This window comes from Xenopus laevis, chromosome 7L, assembly GCF_017654675.1.
Source record: "Xenopus laevis strain J_2021 chromosome 7L, Xenopus_laevis_v10.1, whole genome shotgun sequence".
Classification (NCBI taxonomy): Eukaryota; Metazoa; Chordata; class Amphibia; order Anura; family Pipidae; genus Xenopus; species Xenopus laevis.
Genome location: NC_054383.1, coordinates 98,175,920 through 98,192,668, shown reverse-complemented (window position 1 = coordinate 98,192,668; position 16,749 = coordinate 98,175,920). Strand labels below are relative to the sequence as shown.

The window sequence follows — 16,749 nt, the reverse complement described above, 5'->3', positions numbered from 1 at the left end:
CATACTGAATTTCTATAATTTCTACTGAATTTTTTACAACAGTATTATTATTTGTAATTATTAATGGAATTTCCCATCAAAAATTAGATGGCACCCTTATAATTCTGTTTCCGTCATAATGCTTTAAAAAAACAGACTGGTACCTCATATGAGACATATAAACCCACAACCCTGTGATGTGTGGGTCGGGAAGATTTTTCACCCACACGCAAACCTAACCCACAATTTATAAACTGCACCCAATCAGGAATTGTGATGATGAATACCCAACCCCTTTTAAACAGGAAAGGGTGATGGCTACCACATCCCAAAGCTAGTACATAAGGCACGGTTTTCATCCCAAACCCACCAAGTCTTTTGAACAGCTAACTACTTTTTCTTATAGGGCCACTATGCAGGAAAATTATCATTCTGCATTGGGCTTGGGTTGAGGGTAAGGCATATATAAAAATCTAATCTGCTCATGCACCATATCAGCCAATGTGTGGTGTGTTGATAGATGAAATAAAGAGGAGCTGCAGCTGTTCTTATGTCTCAAGCTGTCCATTCCATGTTTTCAGTCTTTAGTCTTCATGCAGACAGCAGTTGTGTATTTTTTAACAAATGATGGTTATTCTATCTATTCAAGCAAGCGTTGACTGATCACATGCTTCCCAATGCGCCTGTGTCCATGGTACAGTGCCATTTAGATTAAGCTAACCTATGAGCTAGGAATGCATAGACAGCATGCAAATGCACAGTGTATACATGCCCTTACATTATTCAAGATGAGCCAGTGGTCAAATAAAGAAGGATATATTGATCTTATATTTCCAGCAGGCTAAAGCACAGAACAAGAAGCTATATTAGCCTTTATTGTACTAATATTTCACTCTCTAATAATAAAATGAACTGATCACAATAGTCTGTTTGCCTTTGTATATTGTAAATATGACATGTAATGATAACTGCTGTTTATAGCCAATATGGACATAAACTCCCAGCACTCTGTGAATAACAAAGTCAAAGCAGCACAGCAAATATCTGAAAGGACAGAGAAATAGTGTGTGTTTATGAAGAATTATAATTGCTTTCTCAGATTACAGTAGGATATTACTGGAACAGTCAGGTACTGTACAGCAATTGCACTAGCTCCCTGGATGTAAAACAGTTGGTCAGAGTCTAAATTGAGGAAAGGAACGATCAACAGAAAAGCATGCAAATATTATACAAATCATTTCAGATATCACTGGCCTGATTCACAGTGTGATAACAGGTTGGTGGCTGCCAGTCCGAGAAGCCACTAAACAGCTGCCACGGGAAGGCTACATAGCTCTGTGCTGTGCATAAATGTAATGCAGCTGACAGATACGTTGCTGTCAAATCAGCTGTTTGGAAGGAGCTGCTGACAGCTCCCCCTGAAAGAGGCATATTTATAAAGGTGTGTAAAACATTTTCCACAAAAAAAAAGTGTAAAAGCTGGTGTACAATAAATGGCGTATTTATAAACTGGTGTTGTTGCCCATACACGTGAATGAACACCATGCATGGCAATCATGGATAAAATACATTACAGAGAGCTAACTGGCGTATTTATAAAGGTGTATGTTTCACACCATTGTTTTACACCACTCTAGACTGGCTGGAGCCCATTTAATTTTAAGAGACAAATTCAAGCAACCAAGAATTCATAAAAGGTGGTGTAAAGTGCTGTGCAAATAGCTGCAGCACCCATTTTTTAAGGAGCTTAGAACTAACAGTTTTAGAACAAAATCATTACACAGCTTACCGTATATACTCGAGTATAAGCCGTCCCGAGTATAAGCCGAGGTACCTAATTTTACCTCCAAAAACTGGGAAAGCTTATTAACTCGACTATAAGCCTAGGGTGAGAAATGCAGCAGCTTCTGGTACGTTTCAATCAAAAAATTGAGGTTTTCTGCTCCCATTGGAGATGCCGGCGACCATTCTTGGACGCCGGCGAATATTCTTGGAGACTATTCTTAGGCGCGGGCGACTATTCTTAGGCGCGGGCGACTATTCTTAGGCGCCGGCGACCGTTTTTGCGCTTGACCCGAATATAAGCCGAGGTAGAGTTTTTCAGCATATTTTGGGGGCTGAAAAACTCGGCTTATACTCGAGTATATACGGTATGTGTGATTTGATATGGTGTACTAGAGTTGTTTAGTGTATTTTGAAGCTTCTTCATAAATAAGGGCAGGGCTGGACTGGGTAAAAAACACCGGTAAAAAACCTGGTGGGCCCTGGCCCTCATACCTCCGCTGCCCCTTAAAGAGCTGAACTTGCGGCTGCGCTGCTCGCACTCAGCGTGTTTACGGATGTGAGTGCTGGGCCTAGAAATTGGAGGTTGGGAGGGAGCCCTCGGGGACTGCAAAGAGCACCCTTCTTTGCAGCTTTGGTGGGCCCCCAAGGCTCGAGTTCAACCCTGAATAAGGGTATTGAGGAGTTCAGATTATCCAGTCACTAGAAAAGGGTTCTGCCAATGGCCTAGTAAGGACGTTAGTAGCTAAGTGAATAGAAAGAGGCAGAATTTCAAGATTACTGAATGTAACTTTTTGTTAAGGCTTATTTTCTGAGCAATATATTTTTTGTTCCTGTAGGTGACTTTTAAACTGGAGCATTAAGTTGCAGTAGAGTTATGCAATTGGCCAAAAGAGCTGACATAGGAGTGGAACTTTTGTGCGGCACAATAAAGACAGAACTGCCAAATTGCGTAGAATTTTCAGTAAAGAGTACATGATCTCTACTAATATATAAATGGCAGTTTTAGACACTGGACATAAACCATTTATGAGTAATATGCTGTGCACATGGTCCTTTGAAATCTATGCTGGCTGTCTTAGTCATAACACGTGGACCTTTTTTACAAGTCATTTTTGGCAACCTGACCGCCTGTGATCTCATGCTTTCATAAATGTCATTGGAATTCTATGGTGGATGGACATCCTTCCTGTGGCCTTGTAACTGTAGTTGAACTGCAACACTAGGATCTCCCTGTGGTTGTCTTATTTCACTAAATATTTAGCTTATAAGCAGAAATGGGGGTATATTTATCAAAGAGTAAAGTGAGAGACCACCACAATCTGAGTGAAATGCAGCCCTTCTCCACGCCAAGGTGTATATTTATCAATGAGTGAAGTTAGAGGTCGTCACAGTCCGCTAGCCGTAAACTACCACCACTCTCCTTTCATTTCTATGGGTTTTTTAAAGGTGTATTTATCAAAGGGTGAAAGGTGAATATGCCTTTAAAAATCCCATAGAAATTAAAGGAGAGTGGTGGTATTTTACGCTAGCGGACTGTGTCGACCTCTAACTTCACTCATTGATAAATATACACCTTGGTGTTCCATGAAGGGTAGGTGCTAAACAATAAGGGTGCTCCTACCTGCAGATAGGGTTGCCACCTCACTGGTATTTTACTGGCCTGTAAAAATTATGCTTAATGCCAATGTTTTTAATAGGGAAGAAAGACAAAAATATATGAATACCGGTATTTTTTTCTAGAAAAGGTGGCAAACCTACCTTTCAATTTGTAGTAATATAGAACAGTACCTGGACTGTACGTCAAGAACCTTTATGTAAAAATTATCATGTGGTCGTCATTCCATTATATGGTCATAGAAATCCTCAATCACTTCTAATAAAGGTTGTTAGTTCCATATGGCATGAATAAGAAAATTAAATAAACCCAACAGGCTGGTTTTACTTCCAATAAATGTTAATTATATCTTAATTTGGATCAAGTACAAGGTACTGTTTTTATCTGTAATTCTGAGCTTTCTGGATTTTAACAGGATTTTGTCATTACTTATATATTAAGTCAACTTTGACATTCCAATTAACATGCATCATACATTTTTATAAAGAATTATAAATAAAGGCATGTTAAATGAGTCATTTTCTTAAGATGCTTGCTTATTGTGTACATTTTTTATTTATGGTATTATGTACCCACTTAACTCTATAACAAGCATTTTTTCATATGATTAAGACTACTTAGGCAGGACAAAAATGCCACAGCGATTCAATATAGGCTCTTACTACACGAGTTTCAACATGTTTTAAAATAAGCTATGGAAAATTTGATGCCTTATTAAAATCCTGAGTTGAATCACTAATCCAGTTGCCTGCTGGAAAAGGGAAAGTCGTAACAAAGCAATGTCATGCAATGGTATTTAGACAACTGAGCATTTAAGCGCAGGTGACATGCTTGGTCTACTTTTAGAACATCATGAAATGGTACATCATTTTTATTGTCACACTGTTGAAAGCCCGGCTGTTTTCAAATATTCTGTTCTTAGACTGGAGGTAATCAATGTGTATGGGATATTATTTTTAAGAAATTAATTTTCTTTTTCATTGTTTCTATTATTATTAATTCTTAGGAAATCTTACTGGTGTCCATGCACTTAATAACTGAATTTATTTATGTCTGGAAACCAAACACAACGTTTTTATAGACTTTTGTCGCAATACGTAAACTAAGCTGAATCTGACACTCACTACACATCTGTGCTCTATATCTACCTCTGTAATCGGAACTCTGAAATTTATGTTTCTGAAGTATAATGGCCTTGTAAACCACAGTGGTTTGCATGTATGATATAGTTTCCCCAGCTATGCATAACAACTCTCCATTTGAGTGGTTTTGGTGACGTAAAAACCACTAGATCAAAGGTTAAGTACTTATTACAGTCACCAGAACCATAAATGACTATACAACTGTACTGTACATTGTAATCTAAAGATCCTATCCTGCTCTACTTTTGGGGAAAGAAGAAGATATTTGAAGAAAAGGCTATGCGAACAGATTTAGATTCAATATTAATAGTAGTGGTATTTGTTTATTAAATACTGAAAAAGAGGCTCAGGGTCAGAAAAATATAAAACAGATGGATAGGAACAGGTGCAAATGGTACATTAGGGAGGTGAATTTTAGTTGCTAATTGACATCTGTCCTTGAAAACTATCCTAATGTTCATGGTTATCAGATATGTGAATTAACTGCTATGTTCAGTTTACAGTACAGGGAGAAGAATATTATATGGTGGGGTGGGGGAATGTGCTGCTTCTTAGTGCATAATTATATGAGTGCCAGGCTCAAACACTCAAGGTAAATGGAAACCCACATACTAGTATGTAAAGATATATCCCTCATAAGCACATGTAAGTTAATCATTGACTTCCTTACGGCCAAGCAGTTACAATATGTGGTCATGAATTGCTGAACCAAAAAAAGTGCCCTTGAGGGCCAAAACTGGCAGCAAAATCGCAGTAATCACTTGCCTATGCCAAGTTTATCATTCAAGAATCAGCACCACAGGGTTCTTGAGAATTTTCTAATGCTTGACATTGTTATTGATGTATACATGATTTCTGGGAGTTTTTAACACCTAAAAATCTTTTGTGTGACTTCACATTTACCTGCAAGACACTCACTGGGTCTAGGTTCCAATTATAAATGCGAAGAAGCCTTGCTCTGAATATGATCCAGGGCCCAATAACATCAAATACATAGCTACAAATTCTTGCAGCTATTCTGTGTTGAATGACCACAAGCAGGCTAGAATGTTTCTGAGTGAGTATGGCATTGTAATATTTCATGTTGATTCTTTCCCCTGTTCATTACAGGAAGCCTGGTCCTCCAGCATATGCTAAAGTGCCCATACCAGCACAGAAATCTTAACAGTCAGTCTGCATAGATGTTGTTTTCCATTCACAGCATCATTCATTGCCAAGCAGATGCTTAGAAACAAAAATATTCCAGCTAAATGTTTGCAAACAAAACGGTGGGGAGCTTTCCTCAATCAAAATACAGTCCTATATTCAGTCTGGGTGTGGGATATATTATGACAACCCAGATGTTAAGCTGTATAGGGTTGCTGTTAAAATTCCACAGACACCACAATCAACTGCTGCTAAACTGGGTAGGATTAATGGGTGAGTGTCACCTGAAACTCTCACTCCTTCACCTTGCTCTCTATCATTTCCCAGCAACACTTGCTGATAGAAGGCTACAGTGCAGGCTACAGATGATTGACAGACCTGTCAATTATAACACAATAGTTTATTATTCAGTTAATACTCTCTTGCTCAAAATCACAAACCAACAGAAACACTCTGCAGTTCATGACTTGTATGAACATTCCCATGGTGAAGACCATAACCATTTTCTGAGCTAAGGGCTCACAGCTTAAAGCCAATCAGGGAAATATTTAAGGTGAGTGCTTATTTGCTATAGTACATATTTGTGGAACCAAAGCAGTAATTGATATGTCAATGCTTCCTCTATCCTTGTTATGGAGCCATGGTAAATATTGAACCACAAAGGTAACTTGTTCTGAAAGCCACTGATTGACAGAGAAAATTTCCAGCGTTAGCCATCAAAATTACATTTGCACATGATTCTTTAGGTGTAAGTTTGTTGTGTTCTGACAAGGGTTTTTTTTTGGAAAGCATAGGATTCTGCACAGTGGTTGATTCTCACCCAAGGACTGCAGGTTTGTTGCATTCATTGACAAAGTTCACTATTGCAACCCTGGAGCTACCACCAAATTCTGAGGTAGCTCCAGTGTTATGCTAGGTCAATAGGGGCACTCATACATGATTTTTGGAACAACTTAACAGACTCAACGCAACTATGTGATAATGCAAGGAGTGGCTTTAGACAGAAGTACCAATAATGAATACCAATTTTTCCACACAAGACTGCAGACACGTTGCATGGCAGCAACTAGTTTAAGCTGTCATAAATCACCCCTATTTGATTCTAAAGGTGCCCCCTTCACTGCCACATAGTTGCACTGAGCACTTGTTCAGTTGCTCCAAAATCCTGGAGATGCCTCTAAAACAGTGATCCCCAACCAATGGCTCACAAGCAACATGTTGCTCACAAACCCCTTGGATGTTGCTCCCAGTGGCCTCAAAGCAGATGCTTATTTTTGAATTTCTGGCTTGGAGACAAGATTTGGTTGCATAAAACCAGATGTACTGCCAAATAGAGCCTCTCGTAGGGTGCAGTCACAAAGGGAATACTGAATAGCCAATTACAGGGCATATTTGGCACCTCAGGAACTTTTGGTACTTTTTCATGCTTGTGTTGCTACTCAACCCTTTTACATTTGAATGTGGCTCACAGTGAAACAAAAAGTTTGGGGAACCCTTCTATAGTTGAGGTTAGCTTCAGGGTTCCCACACCAGCCTGCATCAATATATGCAATGAACTTATTCCTAAAGAATCATGCCCAGGTGTCATTTTATTCTAAATGCTAGAAATGATGACATCCTGACAACAACAAAATGTCCCTGCAGTGGCGTCTATTTCTCATTGGAGCACATGCAACTGCAAACCTTGCAGCCGCAATTATGTTGGAATTGTGGGTAAAAATAGCACTTTGCACATGGCACTTTTAAACAAGGTCTTAAGTGTCACCAGGTAAGCAAAGAAGTTTTGCACCTTGTGGGCAGATGTGCTTATTACTGCATTACACCACATTGCTATGAACTAAACACCCATCTCCTAAATTGAGGAATTGTTTAGGCTCTGTGAAATACATACCTAATAATCAGGCATTTGCTAAAAATGAATTAATTCAATATCATGTTTAGCTTTAGTAATGTATAGACTGCAAGAGATTATGTTTATATCAAATACTCCCAGTTTCCTAAGCAGGTAAATGTTGGAAGGCCAAAAGCCTGACATCTGTACCCCTGCAATTAGTGACTATCTTTTTATTCAGTTCAGATTCAGTTCAACTAACAATATTTTTGCTCTGTTTTAGGCACAGATGAGCAAATTCCTACCGTCCAAATGTTGTTAAACTACAATTCCCAGCTTCTCCTATGAGCCTTTTGTACAGTTTTAAACTGGGGCTTGTAGTTTAAAAAATGGCCACAGACCAGATTCTATGTTGGCAAACTCACAAAAGAGATTACATAAAGTGCAAAAATATAAAAACCCAGCAGTTCTTTTAAGTTTTATACATAATTCTGCACAAAACATTAGATCACTGGCAAGAGCAATAACCTTACAAAAAATGTAACATTTTTGCTCATTTTACAAAACTTGTATTTTCCCTAATCAATTCAAATGCACAATAAAAGGCTATTAAGCACATTCCATTTACCCCTAAAACATACTTACCGGTAGTTAAGTATTAACAATAGTGAGGGAGGTGGGGAGAATGGTGAAAATTTGTAAAAAATTAATACAAATAAGCAGAGAATAAGGAGATATTGTGTAAACCTGTGACTCTTTATGGGGCTCTGGGAGGCTAATTAACTAGTGCAGGTCAGATCTTTGTGTACATTTTCTAACGTAAATTGGACTAACTAAAATGAATTGTTAATGAGCAACTGCACCGGTGCAAGTTGGCATCTATGGTATCTGTTTACTAAAGTGTTTAAAGTGTATTCTAAAGATAGCCCATCTTTAATTAACTTAGTACAAATTTGTTACTCATTTGTCTTGATTTCCTATAGTTTTAAGTGATTTGCCTTCCTCTACAACCTCTTTCCAGCTTTCAAATGGGGGGTCACTGACCCCAGCAGCCAGAAAACTATTGCGGTGATGCTACAATTTGATTGGCAATGTTACTTTTAATATCATATCTTTATAATCGGGCCCACACCTATTCATCTGCCAGTTTGTCATTGCCTAGTTGATAGGGTAAACTAGATAGTTACTGAAACGGTCTACCTCAACCTCCATGCCTGATATGAAATCTGGGTACATAGAGGAGAGGCACTGAGTCAGTGAGTGATACCCTGTACTACAGTAAGGGAGAATGTAGGGAAGGAAAAATCTAATTGTGAGGTTAGCACAGGTTATCTATTAATGTATTGGTTTTAGTACATGGTCTGTTTAAGTGAATCAGATCTTGATAGGTTAATATCCTGAATAAAATGTGATTAGAATTTTCGTAATTAGATAAAAAATGTCTGGGAAGATACTAGAAGCTTGAATGTATGCTGCTAGAGCAACACAGATCAGCAAACCAATTTAAGTATAATTTTTATTTCAATCTAAGAGCCATTAGGTTTCTAATATGCACTGGAATCTCTAATGCCAGCCTTGTGAATATGTAACCTTAGGTTCTACAGCTGGAACTACAACTCCCACAATCCCTTACCAGCTTTGGGAAAGGTCCCTATTCTTGATGGCAGGGAAATAACATGTAATCTATGTGAACATACACCAAGATGAATTTTTTAACTACTATATGTGGCACTGGCCCCATTTGATTTTTATTTATGCTGCTCTAAGGTTTTTTTTTTTTAAAAAAATTATTAACAAAAACAGCTGAGTGCTGACCTTTGTTCTAACATAAAACTGTTTGCCAGTTTTGGCTATGTAACTCCAAGGCGATCTGCTTCATTGATATTGCAACAATCTCTGTTTATAATAATAGATATTTTAAACTCTCTCAGTGATTTAATAAGGATTTATTTAGCTGACAGCACAGTTTAGGTTCCAGCTAGAAAAAACACATGATCCTATTAAAAAGAGCAACCCACCCCCAATATACAATATGAGCATGCAAATGATAAGTAAAGTGCTTTGTGCAGTTTAACAGTGACAAGACCACCATAGGACTGGCAATAAGGACAGACTTTGAGCTGCATGGAATATGTTAATAATTCCCAGAGTTTTGGGGGAAGGAGTTATTCACTAAAAGTGAGTTAGGTTCAGAATGTGACTAGTTCATGGATGGTTAATCTTTGTCACCATAGCAGTTGCTTCAACTACAACTCACATAAACCCTTAAGGACAAAAAAGGACTATGGCTAGTATTATAGCTTAGCAAATGTACCAAAGTTAAGTCATCAGAGTAATAATTACAAAATTAAAACTTCACACCTTAAATATGATTATGCAAGCAATGTCTACTATTTAATTGCATTAGTTCTGGATAATGTATATGGTAGAGATGCACCAAATCACAGATTTGGCTCAGGCTGTCAATCACATGACCTTTACATGTGGATTTTTTCCCCATGTTTCTCTAATCTGCATATGCAAATTAGGATTTAAATTCAGTTGGGGATATGGCCAAATCCTCGTGGCAGATTCCATAATTAGCTCAATCAGAAAAGTGGATTAATTGCATCCCTAGTATATAGATATACTTGTATATTGGGAAGGACTGCCATCTCTCCAGCCCAGCCAGCAAACCTAATTGCTGGTAAATTTGAAATTCCATGTCCTCGCTACACATCAATGACCCTGATATACCGATTTATGCCCCCACGTCCATCCACATGTCTATCTCACAGTCTCTGCCACGTGATGTCATCACCCTGCCTGCCTGGTATTAGATACTGTAAGCTAGGTGCCTACTCTGATATCTAATAGTGTGGCCCAAAATATAATGATGAAACCAGTTGAATGCTGTCAAATATGAGAATCAACACATGTATAGATAGTAGTCACAATTGTGCTCCCTGCTTTGATTAAAGCTTCCTGTAGTGAGCGTTTTCAAGTGGTTTTCTACTGCTTTTAATGGCAATGGTTTAAATTATGTTTGGGTGCAAATCACAGGGAGTGGCTGATTTGGCTATCACTGCGGATGACACGGTAAGGGGTTATAAAACTGGAATGGAATTCTAACTGGCAGTATAACAAGTAAGCATATAGAAATTAGATTGTAAGCTCTGTGGGCTACGACTTCCTCCCTCCTTTGTCTATTAGCACATGGTACTTTATCTTTGTAACTCTGCATATTTATAGCAATGCTTATCTTCCATGTTTCTACTTTTACTGTTTTGTATAAATGTATAGTGCTGTGTATACATGTGACGCTTTTAAGATAAGCATGCATACATACAATGGTCATTAACTAAATCACTAATAATTGCTATAAATGTAAATAAAAGATAAAGGGATACTCCAGTCATATAATTGTCTTTCTTTATCACTTTCTTGTGTGTTAACAAATCATTGGGCTCTAGGGTTATGATCTAAAACAAAGGGGTTTTAGATCATCATAGACCATAAATTTTACGGCAACGGCACACAGGAATAATTCAGGAGGTGGCTCCACATGGCCTGAAACTGCACCCCCACTACTTCTGTTAAATGCTCCAAGTGACAATTACTTGCTTGAGCTCTTTACATATGAAATATGTTTTACATATGAAATATGTAAACTGAAAAGCAGGTATAAACTACTTCAAAATGTATATAGATTTGGAAAAACACTGTTTTTATAATAATAGTGTCCTTCAGACAGATAAAACCAACATGTTAAATAGCTTATTTTTAATATGTTTTTATACATTCAGAAAGCCCAGAATATGGTCCATAAAGTCGGGGTATGCCTGTGTTATTAATTATAGTAATGCATTGTATTGCTGAGTTATATTGAAGAATTAATAGGATACCTGTGGCTCTTAGCTGCCATGGTTGGCAGGGGACAATAGGAATTGTTGCTCAGTACCGTTAGACATTCGTAACATAAGGAACAGGCTGCTGAGGCACTATGCTGTGAATAGCACAGACGATTAGTTCTGCTGCAACTGCAACTCTGTCAAAATATAACCACTGCAGAACCAGAAGTGTGACAAAAAATTTGCAAAAGGATAAATATTCTTCATTCTAATATTTGGTAACATGATAAAAGCATATAATACTTGGATCTCTGAAAGGGCCCTTATAACAAGGGGATAATATGTAAGGAAGGTGGGGATGCAATTCTTTCTTGGGTGGCATGTTTGCATCCTAATACAAGTTCTCCGCATCAAAATTGCAATACCTCACAGACATTACCACTGAATGAATGCAGCATGTTGTTGCATTGCAAATCATAAAGCCCTATTTTTATTTTGCTGATTTCTTGAGTACAAATTGTCATTTAATATTTCTGCAAAAAAATAAAAATGATTTAGCTCTACCTGGATATTTAGTTTGTTGGTTTCAGACTGTAATGCAAACAAACCCCCCCCCCTACAATGAATCAAGATAAAAGGTGGGAAATGCCTAAAACAAATAACAAGCACTGCTGATTCCCAGCAATCTAACATATCTATGTAATGCAGCAATGGCTCTCAGCCTTATATTGCTTGATCCATTCTTCAACCACTTTATAATTTGTCAGAAAAAGATATTCAAGTAGTCTCAATAGGTAGTACTTTATATCTGCCTACACACCAAACATCACCTCTGCCCTACTTATTTACTAACTAACAATTACAAACACATCTACTTAGTAGTCTTGTCTAGGGACGAATAAAGTGAATATCTGAGGAAAAATCGGGACAGCCAGACAGATAGATAAATAGATAGACACCTATAGACAGGTAAACTGATAATAGGTAACAGGCCGATAGTATAGACAGACAGATAGATAGATAGCAACAGTCAGGCAGCAACAATGCAAGTTTGGTAACTTTGTAACATTAATATTACATGATTGCAAATATTTGCACTTATACAATGTCTACCCTTTTCGGCTTATTTCTAACAGATCCTGCATGTAAAATTTGAACACATTGGAAATCTCTTGGAATTTTAGGCAATTATATGGAAAAGCCACTAATAAGCTGGAATTATCAGTGACTCTTATTTTAGCTCCATGAAATTTATATTAAAGATCAGATTACTGACAGCTAAATTTCCAGCAAGTTCCCTATTCTAGCTCTCATGTAACAGGCTTCTCTTGCACTACAGTTAATCTCCCACCCACAGGACGGAGCAATGACCTTACCACCAGAGATAGAAATATATCCAGTTTCTTATTGAGTTTTTCTATAATATGTACATGACATTTCTGGATTTAGTGGACTTCTCCATTAAAAAAAAAAAAAACAACCACCAGAAGAATTTGCGATAAGATAATAAAGTGCTAATTAATATTTAAAGATGAGGGGGTAAAAATGAGAAGCCATGTATTTTTCAAACATTTTTCAAATATAACATTACCCCTTATCTAAGGTTTTTTTAAATAGAAAATATGAGTTGCATTGGAGTCTATAACTGAAAAACTCACATCAAGTTAGATAATTCCATGAAGTGTCCCCTTTGTTGCCACTAGGGGTCATTTCCCCAGACATTTCTCAATGCAATTATTTTACACCAAGATAATATAAAGAAACTGTTAAAAGAACACTTTGCATAGAGCCAAATTCACATAATCATCCTATGCTGTATTTTACTCCATGCTGAAAGTATGTCACTCCTCGTAATTCTATCTAATAACCAAAGATTATCGCTCAAGACTTTTTTCCTCTCCTGGATTAAACTGGTATTGGGTCTCTCAATCATTACCAGTAATTTGCTTTCAAAACAGACCTGTTATGAGTGAAATTTGAAATAAAGGCTGCAATTGTATCCTTGACAAACTCATGCTGATCATTGGCTTGTACACAGACGGCATGGAAACACTGCAAAACCATGCACTAAAATTTATATGAGGTGCTTGGGTTTTTTTTTTTTTAGAGAAAACAGGCAGAGTGTACTGTGGTATACAGATAGACATGATACACAGATAGGCAGACAGATTCATGAGATATATGGTTGAAGAATGATTAAGGAACCTTAACTTGTGGCTTGGCACCCAAAAATGGGTCCCATGCTGCTTACTGTGGATATGATGGAACCTCTTTAAAAAGTGAAAGTACTTCCTATAAAAGACAATAGTAATGATATAAAGTAAGTAACTGACTAGCACAAACTGACTAGTTTGTGGGTGGCCAGGCTGATCCCCAAACTTAAGACAGGAATCCAGAGAAAGAGTGATAAAGATAGATAGAAAGATTGATAGATAGATAAGAGATAGATAGATAGATAGATAGATAGATAGATAGATAGAAGTGATAAATAGTTAGATGATAGATAGATGGTAAATAGATATAGATAGATAAGTGAAAGATACGTGATAGATGGATGGATAGATAGATAGATAGATGATAAATAGATATAGATAGATAAGTGATAGAGAGATTGATGACAGAAAGAGAGAGAGAGAGAGAGAGAGAGAGAGAGAGAGAGAGAGAGAGAGAGAGAGAGAGAGAGAGAGAGAGATGATAGATAGATAGATAGATAGATAGATAGATAGATAGATAGATAGATAGATAGATAGATGATAGATAGAGAGAGAGAGAGAGAGAGAGAGAGAGACAGAGAGAGAGAGACAGAGAGAGAGAGAGAGAGAGAGGAGAGAGAGAGAGAGATGATAAATAGATATAGATAGATGATAGATAGATAGATAGATAGATAGATAGATAGATAGATAGATGACAGAGAGAGAGATAGATAGATGACAGGTACATATATAGTTGATAGAACAGACATATAGATAGTTGAGACGATAGATTTTTTAATGAACCCCAAGAATATTAAAGAAACCAAGCAGTGGCAAACTGTAAATATAAGTCTCTAATGTTAGGCTGGTATGAGAATGTGAATACATGAATATACTGAGAAGGTCTCAATGAGCCGGTTACAGAGCTGCTGGGGCCCCTCTATCTATGGCACTTGCTGGGTGGGAGGGTTTGGGTGAGTGGACTGCGCCTGAGAGCGCACATGAGTGCTACAGTAGCTCCCGGCGCGGCCCACACATAATGAGAGGAAAGAGAGGGAGGCTCCGCTGGTTATGGGCAGGGAACGGAGCACCTGTTGTGCCGGGGACAGGCAGCACGATCCACCCCTGCACCCACAGCGGGCACTGAACGTGAATGTGCTGCAGCGTGACACCAGCGGGGAACTGGCACTAGCGCAAGCACAGCTGAACCCCCCCCCAGTGGATCACTATTCCTGTGCCCGGGTCCCGAGACTGCTCAGAAATAGCCCGACTTCCCCGAGCTGCTTTTCCAACCCACTCTCTGTCCCGCCGTGTTCTGAACACACAGCCCTCCCGCCGGACACACGCCATTTGGATATGACATTTGGATATGACATTACGGCGACTGACTGAGACTCGCACCTTAAGGCGAAAGGCACAGACCGCGGCTGCTGCAGAACCTCTCTTTGGGAGCGCAGCCGCCTGACATTCCATAGGACAGAAGGAGTCTGCTTGCCAAGGGGTTCTGCGGCAGCTGCGGCGTGTGCCATGTAGTGGTATGATGAGCACATAGAGACACAGGGTAACACACACAGATCCCACTTACAGCCAGTTGCTAGCATTAGCGGAGAACACAGCTAAAATCATCATCAACAGAGACCTCAAGAAGTACTCTGGGGTCATCCTGCTGCTGGGGTCGCTAGGGGTCCCAATATGAGCCAATGTAAACGAGTAGCTCACTGATTACGTCTGGTGTCTCCCAAGGTCCCGTTACTCTGTGACACTGTAACACATCCCATGAATTGCAAGCTCTTCAGATCAGCCTAGTTTCTTGCGATTATTGTCCTCTCACAATCCAGACTGGCAGCGCACAAGGAGCACAGGGAGGCAATGCCAATGAATTAGTTGGGGGCAAGTCCAGTGGGCTCAGGTGTTCACTCTCTCAGCCCGAAGCTGCACAGGAGAAGGAGTCCCATTTGGTGCTATTTGTGGGGATGCCTCGCAGGTGCTTCAAGTCTGCACAGCGACCTCAGCAGGGAACAAGCGCAGCGCAGAGAGTCTGGTCGCACGTTGGCTATGAGAGCGTTACACAGTGGCCGCTGAGTGCGCCTCCTGCCTGCCTCACACCGAGAATGTCAGCTAGGGCTGAAGGAATCCCGAGATGGAGCAACAAGGGGAAAGGGGAGGGGGCGGAGGAAAGGGCATGTCCTGGATGCTGTTACCCAGGCGGAGTTATACAGCACGGACACCCCCGGGGCGGGAGATGAGCTCGTCCCATTTATAAGCCGCGCGCTGTTTTCATTCATTGCTTTAGCTGGAAGAAGCTACGAGTGTTGTCGCCGAGTACTACGGGTTTTAAATTCTCCAATGCAGTCAAGGTTACTGGGAACAGTAGCGTAGGAATAGCAGGGAAGGCACACGCCCGCGGTACAGTTTCATTTCCAGGGGGACCATGCAGAGTTTAAAAACTGTTTGCGCCAAACGCAGTAAAACCCGCTCTTCGGTTGCTCGCGTGTAGCGTGAGTCACTTGTTGCGAGGCCGCTGCCAGTGCACCTGTGTGTGTGTGTCTGTGTGTGTGTGTGTGTGTGTCTGTGTGTGTGTGTGTGTGTCTGTGTGTGTGTGTCTGTGTGTGTGTGTGTCTGTGTGTGTGTGTGTGTGTGTGTGTGTGTGTGTGTCTGTGTGTGGAGATTCAGTGACGCCATGGAAACCCTCTATACCAGGTGTCCCCAAACTTTTTCATCTGTGAGCAACATTCTGAGGTAAAAAGAGTTGGGGAGCAACACAAGCACGAAGAATGTTCCTGGGTGGTGCCAAATAAGGGTTGTGATTGACTATTAGTAGCCCCCAGGGCCGCCATTAGAAATCACTGTGCCCCGTACACAGGCTTGAACTGGGAGTTACAATAGGCCCTGCCACACAGAGGCCCAAACAGCCCCCTACCAGCCCACTATATGGTAACTTTCTATGGAACCATACAGCAGCCCCTCTGGCATTTGCCAGAACCCACAGATTGCCAGTCTGGGCCTGCGCCGTACAACAACATTTTCGGGGCCCCAGGCATCACCCACCCTGGCGCCCAAGCCCCGCCCCAGACTCCACCCACTCCACAGTTAAAAAACTACACAGACATCAGCGCTAAAAAAGTAACCCCACACACAAGTTATAAACAGCTATTGATGGTCAGGGCCCCCTTATAAGTTTAAAAAAAACAAACGTTGGCATCAGGGTCGCCCATAAAAGTTTTTTTTT

The 16,749-nt window shown here is 39.7% G+C and overlaps 1 protein-coding gene across 2 annotated transcripts in view; it reads right to left on the bottom strand.

Moving 5' to 3' along the window:
* The window catches only part of wnt4.L (Wnt family member 4 L homeolog), a 43,531-nt gene extending 27,854 nt beyond the window's left edge, over positions 1-15,677 (bottom strand). Inside the window, exon 1 of one of the 2 annotated variants that reach the window (XM_041568386.1) lies at positions 15,160-15,677. In XM_041568386.1, the coding sequence (XP_041424320.1) occupies positions 15,160-15,182 (23 nt within the window). In that variant the 5' untranslated portion in view covers positions 15,183-15,677. 2 annotated transcript variants of the gene reach the window in all.
* Between the last annotated feature and the right edge of the window lie 1,072 nt (positions 15,678-16,749).